Raw genomic sequence first — 21,169 nt, forward strand, 5'->3', positions numbered from 1 at the left:
CTTTGGCTTTCATAACTCTGTCTTCTCCTGGTCATCCTCCAACCTCTAATCACTCCTTCAGCATATCCTTCAGAGGATCCTCCTTAGCCCCTTTTGGGAGGGGGTTTCCACAGGGCTATGTCCCCTTTTCTTCTCCCTCTACACCTTATCTCTGGGTAATCTCATCAGCAAACACAAATTCAATTACCATATCTATTCTGACTATTCATTTATCTACCTCTCTACTCCAGACCTGTCTCCTTCTGTCCACATGAAAATCTTGGCTGGTCTCTCTTGGTCATCTAGTCCTCTGCTCAAGCTCAACATGGTTAAAACATAGCTCTTAACTCCCAAAATCCTCCCTCCTACCATCTTTCTTGATCATTGTGGACAGCACAACTATCTTGCCTGTCACTCAGACCTGTAACCTAGGCATCATCCTCTACTCAAATTTCCTTCTATGTCTTAATATCCAGGCTATTTCTAAATTTTGAAGATTCTTTGCTCATAACTTCTCTAAGATGTGGCCTTTCCTATCCATTCACACTGCTAAGCCTTGTATAAGCTCTCATTACTGCAATATTTTTTTCTCTCTAGCCTTGACAAATGCAATCTGGTCCCCTTGAAAATTATGCTGCAAAGATAATTTCCTAGCTTGTCACTTTGACCATGTCACTGTCTCTTCTCATCCCTCCTTTGATTCCCCCTCCTCTATCACATCATAAATAAATGACTTGTCTTCACATTCAAGGCCATTCATGGCCTTTATCATTCTACCTATATCCTCATTCACTATTGAGATGTCAGTTCCGACTTTCAATTGGCCCATCGTGCCAGCCTCCATCACTCCCACTTGTTAAATTTTCAAACAAGCACCTTTGTGCTTTCTACAGTGCTGCCCCGCCATGCTTGAGAGAATCTTCCTGTGAACATCTGAAAAACTAACACATCCTCCTCCTTCAAAACCCTCAGGTGCTGCAATGCTGATAAAACACATGACAACAACTGGGCTGCTAGTGCACTGATACCACAGAGTCATGCTGACAATACAGTATCATTGTTTCCCTGTACTTCCCTATCTTTCTGTCTTTACCCATCTGTTGTCTCTTATCTTATACATAGATAGTAAGTTCTTTGAGGCTGGGACCATCTTTTGCTCTCTATTTGTACAATGCCTAGCACAACAGGGTCCTGGTCCCTGACTAGGGCTCTTAGGCAGTATGATGCCACCTATAAATAATAATAATCATAAGTGGTAATATAAATATGGGTAATCAAGCAATTTTAATGGACAAATCCTGCCTAGAGAACTGAGCCAGAAGGCTGCCATAGAGGAACTGCAAATAAAGGAGCTAGAAAAAAAAGAATGCCTTATCCTGGGAAAACCATACAATACAGTATATTGTAAACTCCCAATTCTTCTAAACTTTGTCCCGATTATCATCAATTAAGCAATGATATTATAGCCACCACTTTGGCACCTAAATACCTGATAGAGTTTAAGATGAAAATAGACAAATATATTTTTGTTGTTCTTTCTGCAAGTACATAGACAAATATTTATAGGGGAAAGCTAAATTGCAAAGATGGGGTTCCCATTTCATCTTATTATAATGAGATCCACAATCATTCTCAGCTCTTGAGGGAGTTCCACATCTGCAGACAAACTAGCAAGACAGCTCCATTCTAGAGACTCAGATGGCTCTGATGTTGAAGTAGGAGTTTACCTCAGTGCAAGAGGCAGTCTTTAGAGGTAGACCCAGTCCCATTGAGGGCCTTAATAATCAGGACCAGGATTTTGAATTTGATCCAGTATTCCGTAGGGATCCAGTATAGTGTGGGAAGCATCAAGGCAATATTCTTTGCTGAGAGGGTGGGCTGCCATATGAACTAGCTGGAGCTTTTTCAAGGATTTTGTGTTCATTCCCAGATACTATGAATATGTTGCAGTAGTCAAGTCTGCAAGTGAAAAATCCATGGATCCATGTACCATGTCTTGATACATTAGGAGACTTCTAGCCAGTCATGGGAGAAAGAAAAGGTTTATATCAGCCATGGTTATCTATGTATACAGCAGCAGTGAGTAATCTGGGAGGCCATTTGCTGTTTTGACAATTAGAGGGCATGTTCCCTAAACAGGAGACACTAGCAAATTCCTCAAAACATTCCTTTCATCCTGCCAACTAACTGGATTTAGCTTTAGCCAGTTTCTCTTCATCCAGACACTGGTCTTGCCCAGGCATCTGGACAAGTGAGGGCTACATGCAGTACATGTAAAGGAAGAAGATGGGTGTTGTCTGCTTACTGCTGGCATTTGAGTTCATGTTGTTTCACAGTCTCTTCCAAGAATTTTACATAGCTGAAGAGAGGGGATGAAAATGTAGCCTGGTTCTGTACAGGTGAGATTCCTGGGTCTGCAGGTGCAGCTGTTCATCCAAACCTTCTGAGATTAGGAAGGATCCAAGCCAATTCAGGATGCTTCCACCGAACCCTGGTAAGTCTCAGACATGTGAGCAGCTTTTCATGACTCACTGTTGAATGCTAATGAGAGATGTAGGGCCATGAAAAAGGATGCTGTCCCACATCTAGGACAACGAGACAGTCATCCATCACTGTCATTTCAGAGTCACTGTCTGGTCTAAAAATTGATCATAAGAATTCAAGTTACCGATAAAGGTCTGATGATCCCAGATATATTTCTCCATTAATTTCTTGACTACCTTCCTCAGGAATGGGGAGATTAGATTCCAGAAAATACTAGATGATGTTGATTGTATCAAGCAATGGTTTTATGAACAATCACCAATCTAATATATGTTTAAGGGTTTGCAGCAAACTTCTTTTCTTCAAAGAAGGCATTGAATATTTTTGTTTTAGTTAGCAGATGACTAAAATACTCTTTTCTAGCTCTTATTATCAAGGAATGGCACAGGGCACAGTTGCAGATGGTGATTCATGTTTCATTTAGTGCTACATCTTGCTTATGAACAAATCAAAATCTGAGAAGCAAGGTGATGCACTTGTGATTGTGTGCATAGTCTTTGAATCCTGGGATTTAGAGAAGTGATGCCTGATTTAAATATGCTTCCTAAAGAGCAAAAATATGGTAGGACTGAATTCAAGGGAGTAGAAAAAACAAATTCCACCAAGCTTTGGGTATTTGAGAGCATTGTAGGTTCCAGGTTAGTTAAATAATCCACACTCTTTTACTTGATTTTGAGAGATTGAACTTTATTCCATTGTGACTTCACTTCAAGAGCTTTAAGTGTCATTATCCAGGACGTTTGTTTAGCCTAACTTATTCTCTTTATGGTGTTAATATTATTAATTGAATCTAGGGTTTATGTCAGCCCATTTTTAATAAGCTTGAACATCTAGGGACAGTTCTGCACCTGATGTAAATCAATGTCTCTCCACTGATTTCAACTGAGCTGCACCAAGTTATGCCTGTTGAGAATATGGCCCCTTGTGTGAAATTTAGATTCAGGTTGTGGGATATGTAAATAATGTTGGAAAACATGTTGCTGCATTTTCAAAGCTATGTTTAGCAAAGAAAAGACTTGATCAATCCTACCAGAATAGTGAGTGTGTATCATCATTATATTGACATTCACAGTGGTTAAAAGGCAATCTGAGCAGGTGCAGGTGGTCATATGTTCTGTTCAACCTGCTAACATGCAGTCCAGGGACACAACCCTTGCCAGTATTAATGTGGTGACATTCTATTTAATTTTGTGTACCTGGATCAGGGAGTTTATATAAGCAGGTCCATAAGGAAATTGGAACACAAAGGAAGGATGGTCCAACTGGTTAGGGAGCTAGCCTGGACTTGGGTTCAATAATCTGCTCTAGCACAATCTTATCGTATGACCCTGTGGAAGTCACTTAGCCTCTCTGCACCTCTGTTCCCACTTGTAAAATGGGAATTAGAGTACTTTCTTACCTCTCAGGATTACTATGAGGATAAATCCATCAAAGATTGTGAGGCACTCAGGTATTATCACTATAGTGAGAGTGGCCATATAAGGACCTAAAATATATCGAACATGTGACCTACAGACTGGACCCTTGAAAAATAATTTAATAATTCTTTTCTCTTAAAACATTTAAACCCTTGCAGAAACCAGTTGTACTGCACGGAGTTACCCTCAGAACATAAATAATACTAATTTAAGAGATCACTTGAGGCCTACCTAACTTTGGTAGCTTTACAGAGTTAGTATTTTCTTATGGATAATCTGTCCTTAAACAGTTTCTCAAATGAATTATGCTTTCCTTCAGCATCAACATCTCTTTACCTTGATAATAGTTCCCTACCTAAGAAGCATATTGTGAGAATGTCCAATACTATGCCGATGGAGCCATATAAACAGATAGATTGGCGCTGTGAAATGAATGTACAAGACAGTTTGAGGAAAAGTGGCCAGAAAGACAAGAACATTTCTGAAAATCAGGTGAGCTCTTTGGCATTGTTTCAGAGGCAGATGGGAAGTCAGTAAAAATGATAGAGGAAGAGAGTGACATGGTCTTCCTCTTGGAATAAAAGTTTGAGTAAATACTTTTTCACACAGTACATAATAGACTGTAGAACTCACTGCCATGATTAAGAATGTAAGAATGTAAGACTTTAAGAATTAAGAATTTATCAACATTCAAAGAATTTTACATTTATATAGATTACAAGATTATCCTGAGCTATAATCATTAATGCTAAAAAAAAGAGTATTGGAAAGGATATACTCATGCTTCAAGGGTTAAAACAATTTCTAGCTATTAGGGATTAAGATCAGACTTTTGTGGGGGAGGGGGACACCTTACCCCACATCTCCCTGTTGTGGAGTTTCCTGAACCTTTCTCTAAAGCATCTGGTGTTGCCTACTGTCAAACAGGACACTAGATTAGATTGACCATAAATCTGATCCTGTATGGAAATTCTTATTTCTCTACTATCTAGTCTAGTTTAGTAAATTTCAGGAGGTGAATTTCTTAAGAAAATTATAGAATACATCTTGCTCTGTATTCAACTATTTCTTTAATGGAATTCCCCTTAAGTATGCTAACTGCATGGAATAACTTGTAACATTTACACTTGTATAACAAAAGTTCCTTTTAGCAGAACTGAGAATTATTATCCTTAATTCAGCATAGAACAAATGGGGTATGCCCTGTCCTGTATCTCAGTAAAACTAGTAACAAGGGATAAAGTGGCATCAAGGAACAACAACGTTAGAAGCATCTGCAAAGATTGTGTGCATTAAGGTAGTTCTGTCACCCAATTGCCATGAATATATGCAGAATAAATATACCCTCAGCATTAACATTGGTGGATGCAGTTTCTTTGTGGCAGCATGCTACATACATAATAAGTGTTGTGCATTTTCACTCTTCTCTTGAAACAGACAAAATTCCACAATTGCTCAATTGGAAACTGAAACTCATATGTACCATTGTTTCTAAACCCAGCCCCCAAAGTACATTGTGTGTGATCATGTAACTATGTCTGAAAGGATATTAGTATCCATCGGGGCCGGTAATAGAACTGAGTTTGGTTGAGAAAGAAAGTTATGGGGCTCCAAGGAGAGAAGCCAAGTTTAATAAACAGAAACCTCTTCAGCCTCCAACCAAAGCAGCCTGGAGTAAGTATGCGATTAAGGCAATTTTGGGAAGGCTCAGTCTGAGAAGGAGAACAAATTCTGTGAAGGGACTAGAAAACTGCTTGCTTGTTTTAGTTTGTTTCATGGTGGGACTATAGGCACTTTAGCAGAAAAGGGATCTAGACTGTGTCTGTTTCTGTTTAGCAGGCTAAAAAAAGACTTTCAATTCCTCCCACAGAAGGAAAAAGCATTAGACAGACTTTTGCTTTTCAAGTTGCTGAAAATACTTTCACTGCATGCTCCAGCCACAGGAGTTCTAGAATTCTGAGTATTTAATTTTGCCATCCTGCTCAGGCTTAGTCACTCTTAGAAGGAAAGGATGCTCGGATGTGGTGTTTATGGGGAGGTCAGTAGGCTACAGTCCTCATCTTTTCCAGGTATTGAAGCACCTATAATGACCCAGTAATACTATGCATATTCTTTAGGCAAGAATACATCCTGCACACCCGCCCTTCCTCACAGAAGATCAACAGGGGAAAAAAAAAGATGGATGCAAATAATGCAAGTCAAACCAACCCTAAATAGTGCCTTAATAGTCTCTTTTGTGCACGTTTTATTTAATATTCTTATTGTTCTGAAGCTTTGCATTTGACTGTGTTCATGCTTAGTCATTAATTTTACACATGGTACTCTCATACAATTTCAGAATAACTATGTTGGGAAAAAGCCTCTGATTGATTAATCATTTATATCAGAAGAAAGGCCATGAACATATTTGATTTCAAGCAACTCCACACAGACACTGCTTTAAAACATGTTGTAAATGGTAGTACACAGCCATTTTAAGTGGATTGTGAAAAAGTTTATATCTGCAAGGCTGAATGAAGGGGCTCTTTTAGAATGCATTGCAGCATATAAGTTACTGTGCATTAACTGGTTTCAGAGTAGCAGCCGTGTAAGTCTGTATTCGCAAAAAGAATGCCACAAGTACTCCTTTTCTTTTTGTGCATTAACTAAGACCCCAGCATTTGCTTTCTTCAGTGATAAATAACACAAATGTCTAGTTTAAAGTTTAAAGGTGTAGCTAACAATGACCTATGAACACTATGAAACAATAGCCTATTTATAGGTTACTGCCTGCAATCAATACCACCTTTTGTTTAACTTAATCAATGTTGTCTTTAATTGATTAGTTTGAGTTGAAGAGCTGCCAAAATACCAGACTGCTGTGTCAGGGGAAAGAAAAATTTATTATTGTTTGGTTTCTGTGTATTGTAGGATAATTCCAGTATTTATTCTTGGTCAAGAAAAAATGCTGTATGTGAGGTAAAGTACATAATTACTGCATTTTTCCCTCCTGACTGTTCAGGGATCAATTACAAAATACAGGCAAACTAGAAAGAGATTTCTTGATCGTCTACTGTATTACCTCTGTTTAAAATTTAAGCTGGAGAGAGCTGTTCACTGGGAAGGTGGGGGTAGGGGGTGGGGGGAGGAGAATCAGGTGAACAAGGACGTTGAAAGCTAATGAGCCAACTGGTATAGTTTGTGATGCTCACCTTTTCATTGGGAGTCTAGAATCACCTATTACGATTGGAACAAAGGTTGAGCACTCCAGTAACTTCAGTAACAATATTTAGTTTCAGGGAAATTTCCACTGCTGCACATGAATTAATTCAAAGTGCTGTACTGAGATTAATGCTGTTATTTATTATGACGTATATAATTTCATTGGGTGCATGGCACTATACACTAGAATAATAAGAGCATGACATTAATTCAAACTCTTGCACCCAGCAGAAAAAAGGCAGTTGAAGCTTAAGTTAACAATCAAAATGAAATTAAAACATTATAAGTATATTCCACTGCATATGAGATGCAGGCCTGATCCTCAAGTACTTTAAGAAGACTAAATACAAATAAAAAAGGATCATGTGGACTGGAACTTTCAAAGGAGCTAAAGGGATATCAATGGGATTTGGGCACTTATCTCCATTAGACTCTTTTGAAAGTCTCAGTCTTTGACATAAAAACCTACTTTAAGATATTATGTCTGCCATTCATCATGAGAAAGGAGAGAGGAGAGATGGAGAGAATATATTCATCCTTCTCCCTCTAGGACTCAGTGGGGTATGTGCATACATTGCCACAAATCCACCAATTTGTCTACTAGACTTTGGCATCACAAACAAGATAGCAGGTATCTCTCCCTAAAGGGCCACTGTAACGGCTTTCCTCCATTCTGTTCCCTTTTTCACATTTCCCCCACAGCTTAATTCACTGCTCTCACCTAAAGATGCTAGGACAACACTGGAGAATCCTGTCAAGCTACAAACTCTCTCATTTTTATTTCTATAGGTAATTATAAATGTCGGCATTGAGTTCAGTGATCTCTCTGAACTTTGGAAATCTGAGAACCAGTGATAGGAAGAAACCTTAAAGTCAGGCTGGGAAGAACTGCCCTTCTATGTCAGATTGTTGCCAAAGAGTCCTCGCTATGCTAGGATCTGGTGTTCCATGCCCAGGAATTTATGTTTTCACTGCTGGATGGATCCAAACTCAAATCTCCTTCCTCTGAGTTTTTGTCACATGTGTTTTTAGCTTATGTTCAGTTGAAATTCTGAGACACTGGAAGAACCTGCTGAGGAGCTTCCAAACCAAAACTGAACTTCTGAGACAAATTCATCTTCAAGAAGAAGCCATCCGCTATTTTGCCTTTGCTTCATTGGAAACCCTATTTCTACCTGCATGGATCTGGATGAGTCAGCTATTTGTTTCCACAAGCAGCCATGGCATAAGAAGCAGTTGATGATTCCTTGGGAAGTTATCCACAACATTTACAAAAAAATCTCCTGTTCCTTCTAGGCTTCTGAGAACTCTGTTTTCAGATACTAGTTTATTTTCCCTTCCGAAAGGCTCAACTTCTGCAATGTGGCACTCTGTACCTCAAAGCAGCACCCTGAAAGCCCAGTACTCACCACAGTCATATAATTATGATATGTTTTGTAAAAAGTATGCCTTCTGACGTATCATTTTAAAAGTCTTGATCTGTTGAACATTAATGTCCAATTGGATTGTATGTGCTATCATTGTATGTTTAGTCATGACATTTTGCTATGTGTGTGTTACTGAAATATGTTGTGAAGTTAGAAACACTCACAACCAGCCTTTCAAGTATAAAAATGGAGTAGCCAGATGTGCTGATAGCCCATTAAAGGGGAATCCACTTGCCCAGCAACCATCCCAGAAGACTTCTATGAGAGAGAACATAGACAATGGAGGCTGCGTGACCAACGGGTGCGGACCTCCATGTCACAAGCATAGATCTTTCCAAAAAGCTGGAAGAAACTATAAAAAGGGGAAATGACATCATGACTTGACCTCACTCCCCCCATCCCACAACTCAACACCTGGAAGCATGTCTGGAGGACAAAGACTTTGAACTGGAGATGGTGGTCCTGAGCCGGAGGAGAGGTCTAGCCTGTGTATCAAAAATCTGTGACCTGTTTATACCATCTGGGTGAGATACTGATTGATTCTAATCTTGTTTAGTTTATAGAACTCAAATTGCAAAAATTTATTTTTATTTCTTAGGTAACCAACTTTGATCTCTTTGCTTACTACTTATAATCACTTAAAATCTATCATTCTTTAGTTAACAAATCTGTTTTATATTTTACCTAAAACAGTGTGTTTTGGTTAAACTGCTTTGGAAATCTCAGCTCGGTTTATAAAGGCTAGTGTGTGTCCTCTCCAAATCAAGGGAGGGATGGACTTGGTAATAAACTTACACTGGTCAGGCTTCTGACCAGGGCAAGATGGTACAAGTCTGGGAAGTTGAGAGGAGTTGGCTGAAGCCTTTCTGTTATTGGTTCATGAATGGCTGGGAGATGCATTCATGTAACTCAGTTGAGTTTGTCCTTGCCTCTGGATGACTGTGTAAGTGCAGTACCTGCCAGAGGTTTGTAGCTTGCCAACAGCATTACAGTATCATAGGGAGCCCAGGTTGCTGAGACAGAGGACTCAGCAATCCCACAGTTCAGGTTGCATTCTGGGAACCCAGTCATACTCAGACAGCCCCAGCCCCTCTTTACTAAAAGTCTATACTGGTTGCATTGAATGAACGACAAAAAACTTGTTGTACTTAACAAGTGGTACTACATAGGGCACAACAGATTCCAGAGCTGATGAGGAAGTGTCATTTGACTACCGAAGCAAAACTTGAAAACTATTTATTTGAAATATTTATTTACTGTATCTGTAAACTGTTGGTAAGAGAAAAGTCAAGAAAGACTTGGAAAAAAGTATAATAAAATAATCAGATTTTTTTCTTTCCTTAGGGAGTAATCAATATCACAATGTACATACCATTATTGGCTTGTGTGGTACTATACAGATGAATGACCCTGTCCCCAAGGAACTATGGGAGCAGATGAAATTGCTCTTGGAATTAGAGAAGAGGAAGAAACTGAGAGGAATAGAGACAGTGACCTGAGACATATCAGAGAAGCAGAGAGAGAAGAAAGAAGAAGCACCACCAGAAGAAATGCAAAAAGAGTGATTGTTAGCATGGGAAGTTAATTTATATAAAGATATAACAGTCACAGAAGCCCAGGGAGAAGAGAGTTTTGTTGTAAAAGTAATTCATGGTGTTGAGGGAAGTAGAGGATCCAAACATTTTAAAGACAAAGCCCTTAGATTGCCAGTAATTTCAATAAAGATTGTGGACACCATAGATGAAATGATGGGAGAAATAGATCAAAGGAGGATTTTAAGGAAAGGCATTTTAGTTAAATATCCTACTAGAGGAAATCTTGCACTGTCAGGAGATGAGATAGGTGACCCAGAGTAATATCTGTGATAAATTACCTACAATAATAATCTTTTGAATCTCAGATATAAAATTGTGTACATACGGTACCTGAGCAGACTATGGAGATTTAAATTAAGATGTACCAATTTTAGGAAGAAAACACTGGAACTGGAGGTTGAACATTTGAGATTATCAATCAGGTAGTGCTTTGAGGTAGTGCACTAATCTGAACAAAATATGAAGATAATTCAGATCTTGCACATATTTGCTGTCCATATCTAATAGGTATTTCTTGTTATAAGAAACTAGTGATGTGTTGCAAACTTTGTGGATAATAAAAACTAAACACTAACAAATAGAAATCTCAGTAATTTGTGTTCTTTCAGTGTAAGCTGATTTTAAAACTGACCTGGACAATGCACTAGAGAATACATGAGAGGGAACAATCCTGTGATGATGGGAGGGTGGACAAGATGACTTAATATTGAATGTCTTGGCTATCTCTAGTTCCTAAGATTCTAATATCACATTATAGTGAATCTTCCTATACCTGGACTTCCATAATAAAAGATTTGACTGGTAGCATCACCCATTACTAAGGTTGCCCAATACAGCCCAGTGTAAGGCCCTATCTTCAGTTGCTTATCACTTTGCCAAACTCTACTCAATTGGGCTGAAATTTTCTATGATGAGTGTCGCCTCAGGTCGACTGACTAACTGACTGATTAATGTTATATTAAATTCCAGCCAAAATGGTTCTGCCCATGTATAAGATAGAGAAAAATACATTTCTGATGACCTTTTCTTTGAACAGCCTTAGTGCCCCCCTTGCTTTGGAACTTGAAATTTGGCAGGGGGTGGCCTTTGTGTCAGGATTGTGTCTCTTGCTGTCCCTGTGAAAATCCACCCAAATTTGGTCAAGTTATAAGCCTCTGAAAAATCAAATCCTCAGCAAAGACTTATTAGATGTTAGGAGTTAAAATATCCGCAGATATCATCCTCACTTACCATGATCGAACCCCTCATAGCTCCTAGTGTTGACCAAACTTTACAAGAGTCATCCCTACAGAGCAAATGAGCATCTCTTCACAGTTCCTACATGGGACCACACTGCATATGAATCCTCCCTACAGAGTGATTATGCATGCTTCAGCCTATGGCTACATGGGCAAAGACAGACTTTCCCTATAATGACTATTCCCAGCTGAATCAAGCTAAGTTGGGGACAGGCACTGGAACTGAGAGTAGAGAACCAATCTCTCCTGTGCTCTCAATGAATTTCCTGCTATCACTCAGGCAGTCTGGAGCAAGGAGCTCTCTGATTCAAAAGCAGAGGAGACAAAAGCTGGAGAAGGGGGAAGGGAAAGGAGTACATTGAGACAAGGAGTCTGGTGAGACTAGAATGGGAGGGCAAGAGAGAAACTGGGACTGGGATTTGGGAAAAGAGACTAGGACTAGCTGCATAAGGAGACTGATACTGGGAGGAGAAAAGAGGCTGGGATCGTTTGGACAAGGTGATTGGGAGCTCTTGAGGGGAATTAAGGGGTGACCACTGTGATGGAACAAGGAGCTGGGGAGAGGCAGGAGACTGGAACTGACTAGTCAAGGAAAATGGGACTAGGAATGAGTAGAGGGAATGGATTTGAGGGAGAGGGGAGACAGATCTGACAAGGAGCTGAGGTGTGTGGTGAGAACTGATAATAGCTGGGCAAAAACATGGAGACAATCAAAGACCTGGGCCGTGGGGTGGGGGAGGCGGGGTGAGTGGAGGGAGAATTCAGTTGAGACTGAGGTGGGATAAGAAGCCTGAGAAGTGGAGACCACGGAGTGGGTAGGCAAGGAGAATGGAACTGGGACAAGGAGCCAGTGGTGGGGAAGAGACAGGAGTGGGACTGGATTGTTTGAAGGGATGTGGCAGAAGTGTTCAACTTTGAGTTGAGAGAAGTCGCTGACCATTAGGACACACTCTCCCGTAGAGCCTGGAATGGAATCCACGTTTCCAGAGTCTCACCATTCCTGTGCTGTCAGCAAATTATCTGTGAAACCCTTTAGCAAAATGTGCCTCTTGCCCCCTCTACTGATGGTAGACATGGAAGATGATAATCTATTATTCCTATCCATTACTCTATTAGTTAAAGTGGCACGGGTCTGAGTTGTGGATCTAAAGGTTCCAGCTCTGCTGATGAGCCACATGATGACACTTCTGTTTTTTCAGTCTTCCTTTTAAAAAACTTAGGAATTTATACACATAGAATTATGTTAAAAGACTATTAAGGTTGCAAATTCAAAGGTTGGGAAATGCCAGACTTAAGGTTAACCCCTGGAAACAAAAACAACAAAACAAACAAAACAAAACAAACAACCAGGGATAATAATACTTACCTCCTTTGTAAAATACTTTGAGACCTTCTGATACAAATTGCTATATAAGAGGTAGGTATTATTTTTTTCTGTTAATAAATAAGGCACAGAGCCACACACTGAATGATAAGTATAAAGCAAAATACTGAATAGCTGCTCATTAAGTGAGAACTGTTCATCCTGTGCATTGCATGAGGCCAAGTTTCTGTGGAAATAATAGTACATGATCAGCCAATTAAAGGCTATATCAAAAATGCTTTGCACAAGGGGACTGAATTAAGGTTGTACAGACATCTTTAATTCTGGTATTTCCTAACTTTGAGTTCTTGACTTTGCAACCTTAAAAATATTCTTTGAACACAATTTATGTTTGTCATAATAAATGCAGTAAAGCATTGAGAAACGCCTGCTCAAAATTTTTACATCAGAAATACAATCATGTGCATGTGGTATGTATAACAACACAGTTTTTTTAAATACACAAGTATCTCAGAAGTGTACTTTTCAAACATTAGACAAGTGTATTGCAAAAGAATCAAACATAAATGCTCATTTACTAAGATTATTACACTCATTTTCATTGTTTAATAATAGATGAAAAGAGTTTCAGATGATTTCAGAAAACAATTCACGTTATGTTTTCAGTCAAGAGACTAAGGATTTATCTAAATGATTCCCATTAATGTTAGTGGCAGCTTCTAGCAGAGCCTGTGCCCCAAAAATCTGCCCAATATTTAAATAGCAAAGTGCATGTGTTAAGTACCTGGCATATGCATAGCTAAATCACCACCATGCTAGTTCTGTCAGATGAAGTGTATGGAAACACTGCATGGGCACTTCACTGCATGGGCTTTGCACTGTATGGGCACTCACAGGAACCTTCCCACTTGTGCCTCCACAAAGGGATATGGTCCTATAACCCTCTCATACTGGTGGCGTTACCCAAAACCGCAGAGGGCCCAGAGCTGACTGAGAAACACGTGACACATCTGAACAAAGGGTGCAGCAGGAGCCACACCCTCTCAGTGCTCTGAACAGTATTGTGCCTACCTAAGAATAGATCGACCATGTACATTGCTCCAATATTTTCTGCTGGGCAATCAGCCTCATGCCACCCCTACTGCCAGCTATGGCTTAAAACCACAGTGTGGTCCCTAATGCGTGTTACTTAAAATTATCAATCTGCTCCTAGCAAAGGTGTCGCTCAGAACTAAGCTCATCACAATAGAGAGATGGTAGGAGGTACTGCCTTCCCAACTTCTTCCTGACTGCCTGCCCCATAGCCCTAAGAGCTCTACTTCCTTGTGTGACTACAGAATGTGCTGAGTTGGAGATGCTTTCTCTGCTCTGCTGCAACTGCTCGGCATTGCCCCCCACTGGCTACGTGGGGGAGGAAGACTCAGCTAGTTTCCCGGACAGGCAATGAGAAACCCACTGTGGCTTCACGGGGAGCAGGATAGATGCTCTAGTGAGCCCGTGCACAAGATAGCTTCCCTTTTTACACAGGGTCAGAGAGTAGTTAGGACCATTTCTAGCATCCCTTCACCCATGGTCTGAAAATCAGCCTGCAGATATGTTAGAGAGCCTGGATGAAGGGAGATAGAGGCGATTGGTTTGCTGGGAAGGATTGGGGAAACACAGAATTGATTTGCTTTAGGGGATGACGGGAGGAAGATGATAGGTATGCTTGATGAGAGGCAGAAGATCTGCTGGAAGGTAGAGAATTGGTCTGCTGGGGGGCAGAAGGTCAGTTTGCTGCAGAACCAGGAGATGGAGCAATGAAGAGACTGGCAGCCAGAAGAGGGACTGGAGCATGCCAGCATCAGAAGCTGGATTAATGGAGGAGAGGCTAGTCTGAAAGAATTATTGAGGCAGGGAAGCCATGGGGATGAGCAGAGGGCAAAGGAGGGACTCAGGAAATGGAATGGAGTATCTGGAGAGGCCAGGGAAATCATGGGCCTGAGACTATGGGACATCAGGGGAAAGAGGATGGACGGTTGGCAGAGACGTGCTTGAGAAGGCATAGGATCTGCATGGAGTATAGCATCTGCAAATGGAAAGGATGAACTGGGAACAAATGATGAACTGACGGAGGCAGTAGAAAATGGGAAAGATATGGAGAAGGCAAGAGAGAGAAAGGAGTCTCAAGGGCAGGTGGCAAGTGATGAAAGCTTCAAAAAAACAGGAAAGGTTTGGGAGAGAGGACAAATAATGGGAACTGGCTGGGGAATAGGAAACCAGACATGTGAGACAAAAAGGGACATGAAGTGAACAGAAGGGGGTGAGAGTTAACAGAGAACCAGGTAGATAACATATAGTGAACAGGTTTTAGATAGGTTTCAGAGTAGCAGCTGTGTTAGTCTGTATTCGCAAAAAGAAAAGGAGTACTTGTGGCACCTTAGAGACTTACAAATTTATTTGAGCATAAGCTTTCGTGAGCTACAGCTCACTTCATCGGTTTTAGATAATGTATATTGGAAAAGGTGAGGAAAGAGAACTGGGACAAGCTCTGTGTGAGCTGGATGGAAGTGGAGGAAAAGGCTGGGGGAAAGAAAGTTGGGAAAGGAGAAATTTATCGGGATAACAGATTCATTAGAGGGGAAAGAGGCAAGCAGAGAGGGAAAGAAAGTGGAGTGAAGAGAGAGATTTTTGAGGAAGAACAGAAAATAAGGGAGTCAGTAAATTTCATTGTTTTATTGTTTAACAAAAGGCCTGGTAACAAAACAGTATATAAAAGTTAAACATTTTTCTGTACATTTTCCCTTTTTGCGTGAGATGAGGGGGTCTTGGGAGACCTGGCTGGGAGCTAGGCATAGGCATCTAGTGAACCTACAATATGTATGGAGAAGAGGATAACCTGCTTTATTATTTGTTAAAAATGAAAAACAAGAAAGAAAACACATAAAACCAGTGTTGTACCAGGTTTTCAAAAATGTTTAATATGACTGTGTGTCATTAGAAAATATATGTGTGTGTTTGAGGCCCATGGATTTCAGTCCTTATTGAAATCTAGACAAAAACTAAAAAGCTAATTAAAAGGAGTGTTAAGTACTATACTTGCTTTTAATTTCTTATTCCAATTTTTGTGCTTTTACATTCACATTTTCCTGTTTTTTAAAATGTTTTTTCTTTCCCCTGTTGTTATGTAAAATAACCCACATAAACAACAGTGTGAAACTGACTAAAGGTCTATAGGGCCACCAGTGACAAGGATTGCGGACAAATGAACTGATCTCTCCCAATTAAGATAATCTTAACAATGGCAGGTTAAAAAAAATCAGGTTTAAATGTGATTCTTAAGTTGACAATATCCTTTTATTAGGATGCAATTAATTGTCAACTTATTTTTAGAATACGCAGCAATGATTTTATTTATATTTTAACTTATTTTTATTTTTTGCCTAAGTTCTTGGCCTAAACGTTTTCCAAAATTGCAGTAGATACTTCAAAATTTATATTAGTTTTGTTCTTGCTTCCTCATAGAATCCTCCGGTTTTCAGCATCTTCAATATTGAAAATTTAAAAGATTAATGATTGTTGATAAATAGACAATTGTACCAAGAGCTGGACTGGGATGGGGTGGGAGAGAAGATGCAGCAGAGGAAATAGATTGGAACAAGACGCCCCTGGGGAAGATTGGTACTAGGAAACATTAAGATGGGTGGACACTGGGAATGACTGAGCAAGGGAGGCTGGGACTTAGAGGTGGGATGGGGTGGAAAATGGGGTCAGAATGTCACAGGAGGGAGACTGGGAGCCAATTCAGGGAGGAGATACCCTGACATCAGACTAAGAGCCAGATGGAGGTGGGGGTGCTGAGACTGAGATCAGGAGAGGATCCAGGGCAGAAGAACTGGGAAGGGATGGGCATGGAGACTGGGAAAAGGAGACCTTGTGTGGGAGGGAAGAGATTGGGATTGGCTGGTGAAGAAGACTGGATATGAAGGGGGAAGGAAGACTAGGATGAGGAGCTGGGGCAGGGAGAGACAGGACTGGCAAAATGAGCTAGAGGAGACATGCGGAAAAGGGGTCAAACTTGAGGGAAACAGGAAAGGGCTGCAGAGTGTCATTTAAAGCATTGGGGGAGGTCAGATGGATGGTAGTTGGGGTTGGGTCCTGCCCCCCAGGGGGTGACGCCCCAGGGGGCCTGCACTCATCTCACAATGGTTCCTGTCCCACAGGACTAACCCATCCCCCTGTTCAGCACATTGTCTCTCACCACAGAGTGTAGCTGGGCCCCTCCCAATGCAATGACCCACCCCTGCCCTCTTCCTATCCCTGTCATCACCAGAGCACCTGCTCCAAGCTGGACTGTGGTGGGCCAGGTAGGGCCATGGCCTGGGTGCACTCCCCAGGCTCTGCAGCCAATGGGAACAGGGCAGAAGTCTGTGTGACCACTATAGAAAAATCCCTTCCAGAACCTGGAATTGAATCCAGTGGAACACAAACCAATGATTTTTTTTAAAAAATAATAATTGGTTATTAAAAATTAAATCAGATGTATTTAAAACAGATTTTTAATTTTTAATTAAATATGCATTTTTAAAAATGAATGCATTTAAAATTAAACTTGAATATGGCAATCTATGTTAAGACCTAAACTTATCATAATCTTAAAATAATTTAAATTAAATACAAAAATAATATTAAGTACATATTTGCTGCCATGTTTTAAAGAAAGTCAGATCACTGAACTAATGGTAGTTATTGGCTAAGTACCTGGAACCAGAGTTTGTTGAAATGCTAAGCCAGCTTTTGATAGCAGAACCCTCTTCTGCATGTAAAGAGAGATTTGTTTTCACTTCAGTTTATTCTACTAGTTCAGTTCAACTACAACTAGTTCAAAGTTAAGACCAAGTGGAATTTGAAAAAACAGGACAGCTTGTTTTCATCATCCAATCTACTAGTAAAAACTAGGTTCTAAAATCTTGAAGGACATGGTGACTAGAAATAATTAATTCCATTCACTAACTACAGATAGTTCTCCCTTTGTTTAAGAAATCAGGTAGTTTTAAATTCCAAATATGTTCTGATAAACTTTTTACAACACTTTTTTTCCTTATGGTTCCTGCACATTTAAGCTAGTTTTATTTAATAAATAAATTGTAAATGCTGTTTTAGTGCATTTTAATTGATTTTAATAGAGCTTGACCCAAATCACAAAAAATAATCATCATCTAGTAAATAAGAAATACATCATTTGCCATTTTCTAAAATAACTAAAAATGTGAATATTAAGAATATGAATAATTGTATGTTAAGCTATATAATTGCTTAAATGAAAGTGTATAGATATAGTGTATCCTTCTGGTTAACAAAAAGAAGCACCAAATGTAGTGCAAAGTTCACAGGTTCATAGATTCCAGAACACTATATTTAGAGCAAGTCGACATGTTTTAATGGTTGTAAACCAACCTTTATGAATAAAACATAAAGTGCAAAAATGACTAAAATCTATAATCTAAATCAAAGTTTCCTGCATGTTAATTTACATTTTGATTAAAACTGGTGATTTAAATCACTTTGATTTAAATCAATCCACCCCTGATTGAATCGAAAATTCCTGACTCTGAACATTCCTCTGTGGTCAGTAAATATCTGTGAAACCTACTGGCAAAGTGTTTTGTTCATTCTTCTCTTGTTGTAGGTCCACATAGAGGATGACAATCTACTACTACTATCAGTTAGCTCAGGTAGCAGTGGATCTGAATGTTCCAACCCCACTGATGAACCATGTGAGTGCTAATATGATGCCACATGATGAAATTTCTGTTGTTTCAATTTGCTTTTTTAAAAGCCTACGAAATTACAGAAAACCTACCTTCTCCCTCCACTATTTAAATGAATGTCAAGGATGCAAAGTCAAGTACTTAAAAGTTAGGAAATGCCAGAATTAAGTGTATGCATTATAGTACAGTCTTATATTACATGATCACATACTAGTTTTATCATGGGACTCCATTCAGTGCACCGGCTGGACAGTGTTCTGGGGAAGAGTCAATGTTCTGTACTAAAGGAGGCTATTATTTGTAGGACATCAGCCTTCTTTATTGCAGAAGTTAGAAAAGGACAGGGAATTGTTGAAAGAAAAAGGATGGTCTCCTAATTAAAAAAAAATGAATGCCACCCTGGAGAATAGGTTTCTATCCCTGCATCTGCCATGGAGTTCCTATATAATGTTGACAAGGCTCTTAAACTAAACTATTCACAGGTGGCCATTAATTATATGTTCTTCATTTTATGCATGCCCAACTTGATATCTTTGGGCTGAGTGCCCCAACTACACCTCAGGTGAATGGAAGATGAGCTTTGAATAGATAAAGTGCTAAGAAAAACTGGAGTACTCTAAAATCACACACCATTGTCTCAAACAGGGAACCCAAAACTAGTGTACACTTAGGCTACAGCTACACTAGAGTTTACAGGGGTGCAGCTGTGCTGCTGTAAGCTCTCTAATGTAGACTCTCTCAGCTGACAGGAGAGAGCTCTCCCATCCGCTTAACTACTTCCGTCTCTGTGAGCGGCAGAAGCTATGTTGGCAAGAGAAGCTCTCCCGAGGACACAGCACTATGCACACCGGTGCATACGTCAGTAACTTATGTCACTCTGAGGGATGATTTATTCACTCCCCTGAGTGACACAAGTTATTCCGACATAAGCTAGTATAGTATAGACAGAGCCTAAAACTTTATGTTCCTCAGCTTGCCATCTCTATAATGGGGATAATATAATCCCTGCACCTCACAGGGGAGTTGTGAAGATAAATCTGTGGAGCACTCAGATACTATATTGATGAGCATAACAGAGAAGCTCCATGATGAAATAAACAATTCTGCCTCCACAACAGGTTTTGAATAGTGTGCAGTAAATAAGATATGGGGTCACAGGTTGCAACATGAGGATAACATAAAATATTGAATACCTGCTCTCTGAATAAGCACTCTCCATCCTGTACAGTGAATGAGGAAAATACAGATTTTGATCATGTTAAAGACTGTATCATAATGCATACACACAACAGGGCCCAATTTTACTTGCACATGCAATTTAATTGTGGCATTTCCTAACTTTTGAGTGCTTGACTTTGCAACCACAACTTTTAACAGTTTTATTGTGTGTAATATGCATATACATTTCTGTAAGGGCTTCCTGTCTGTTTTAAATTTGTTTGAACTTGTTTTATTAATTTAAGCTTTCTTGCCTTTTGAACATAATGCCAATGCCTTCTTTGTGGAAAGTTTGCCACAACCCTTTAGGAGTTAGAAAAAGTGATTAAAATACAGACAAAAAGATGTCAAATGATACAGTTATGATGATTGACTTTAAAAGGCAAAATAAAGGCAATTGAGAGAGAGATTACTGCAGCTAATCATTTTAGGCTTGCCTTTGAAAAATACACCTTCATTTAAACAAATTGAAAACAAATGCTATTTCTGTTGTTTAGTATTCATGTTGGTAGAGTTAGCTCACTGATTATAGATGACATTATAACATAAATGCTACCTTCAGAATTTGTTCTTTACTAATATCTTGCTGGTTGCAATATGTATATACATATATTTAGCTCCACAGAGGAAGTAATATGGCTCCCTTTAGTATTCCAAGTATAAATTTACTCAGCAGATTTGTTTTATTAAAATGAAAATAATGGGATATGGAACATTTGGCAAATGAAATATCCAAGAGGGGAGTACACAGTTTTATTTATTGTTAATGTCTGGAGTAGCTTATTGAAACACACTTTCCAGTAACTGCCACTGAATATTAGCTATGAAGTTCTCATCGCACCTTGAATATTACTCACAGGTTAATCCAGGTTTTCACTGGTATGGTTAAAAGGCTCAACGTATTTCAAATATACCTTAAGAAACATTATTATCCTAGATGTGACTGCATATTCACAAAAATGCATTCAGTGTGGCTAAGATTCAATCCAGCATAGTTTCAAATTAATTATTCCTCTTCACTTGCTTTATATAAACAGAATTGACCTGTTAATTTAAAGAAAATCTATCAGCACAGAATGAATTCTCTCTTATAAACAAGCAAGATGAACTTGACCTTGTTTGAACTTGTTTTGATGTGGCCCAGATGGTAGGCTACATGCTTGAATAACAGGCTAAAGTGGAGGAAAAACTCATATAGTAAGATCTAGATTTATAGCCTTTTGCAAATGCCTACCTTGTATTGTCCTTTCAGCATCTGTTCTGCCCCCGCTGCGGTCAGCTTCTATCTCTGGGGTCAGAGAGTCTAGAAGCAGAGAAAGGTAAGACTGACACATATTTTATTTAACTCCTGTAGCCTTTTTTACAACCTGTTGCTCCAATGCTGAATTAAAATACAATCAACCTTTGTCCCTTTTTTTTTTAATGTTGAACAATGACTGGAGGCCAGGACAATTTTTTTAGACTGGGAAGATTAA

The 21,169-nt window shown here is 39.4% G+C and overlaps 1 protein-coding gene across 9 annotated transcripts in view; it reads right to left on the reverse strand.

The window, feature by feature from the left end:
• Positions 1-21,169, reverse strand: part of DACH1 (dachshund family transcription factor 1) — a 455,347-nt gene that overhangs the window by 22,146 nt on the left and 412,032 nt on the right. For 7 of the 9 annotated variants that reach the window (XM_043504582.1, XM_038387906.2, XM_038387908.2 and 4 more), the window contains one exon: positions 20,929-20,997. In XM_043504582.1, the coding sequence (XP_043360517.1) occupies positions 20,929-20,997 (69 nt within the window). Of the gene's footprint in view, positions 1-15,517; positions 15,577-20,928; positions 20,998-21,169 lie in introns of those variants that run through there. The other 2 variants (XM_043504581.1, XM_043504583.1) reach the window with 1 other exon arrangement.

Source organism: Dermochelys coriacea, chromosome 1 (genome assembly GCF_009764565.3).
Source record: "Dermochelys coriacea isolate rDerCor1 chromosome 1, rDerCor1.pri.v4, whole genome shotgun sequence".
Taxonomy (NCBI): Eukaryota; Metazoa; Chordata; order Testudines; family Dermochelyidae; genus Dermochelys; species Dermochelys coriacea.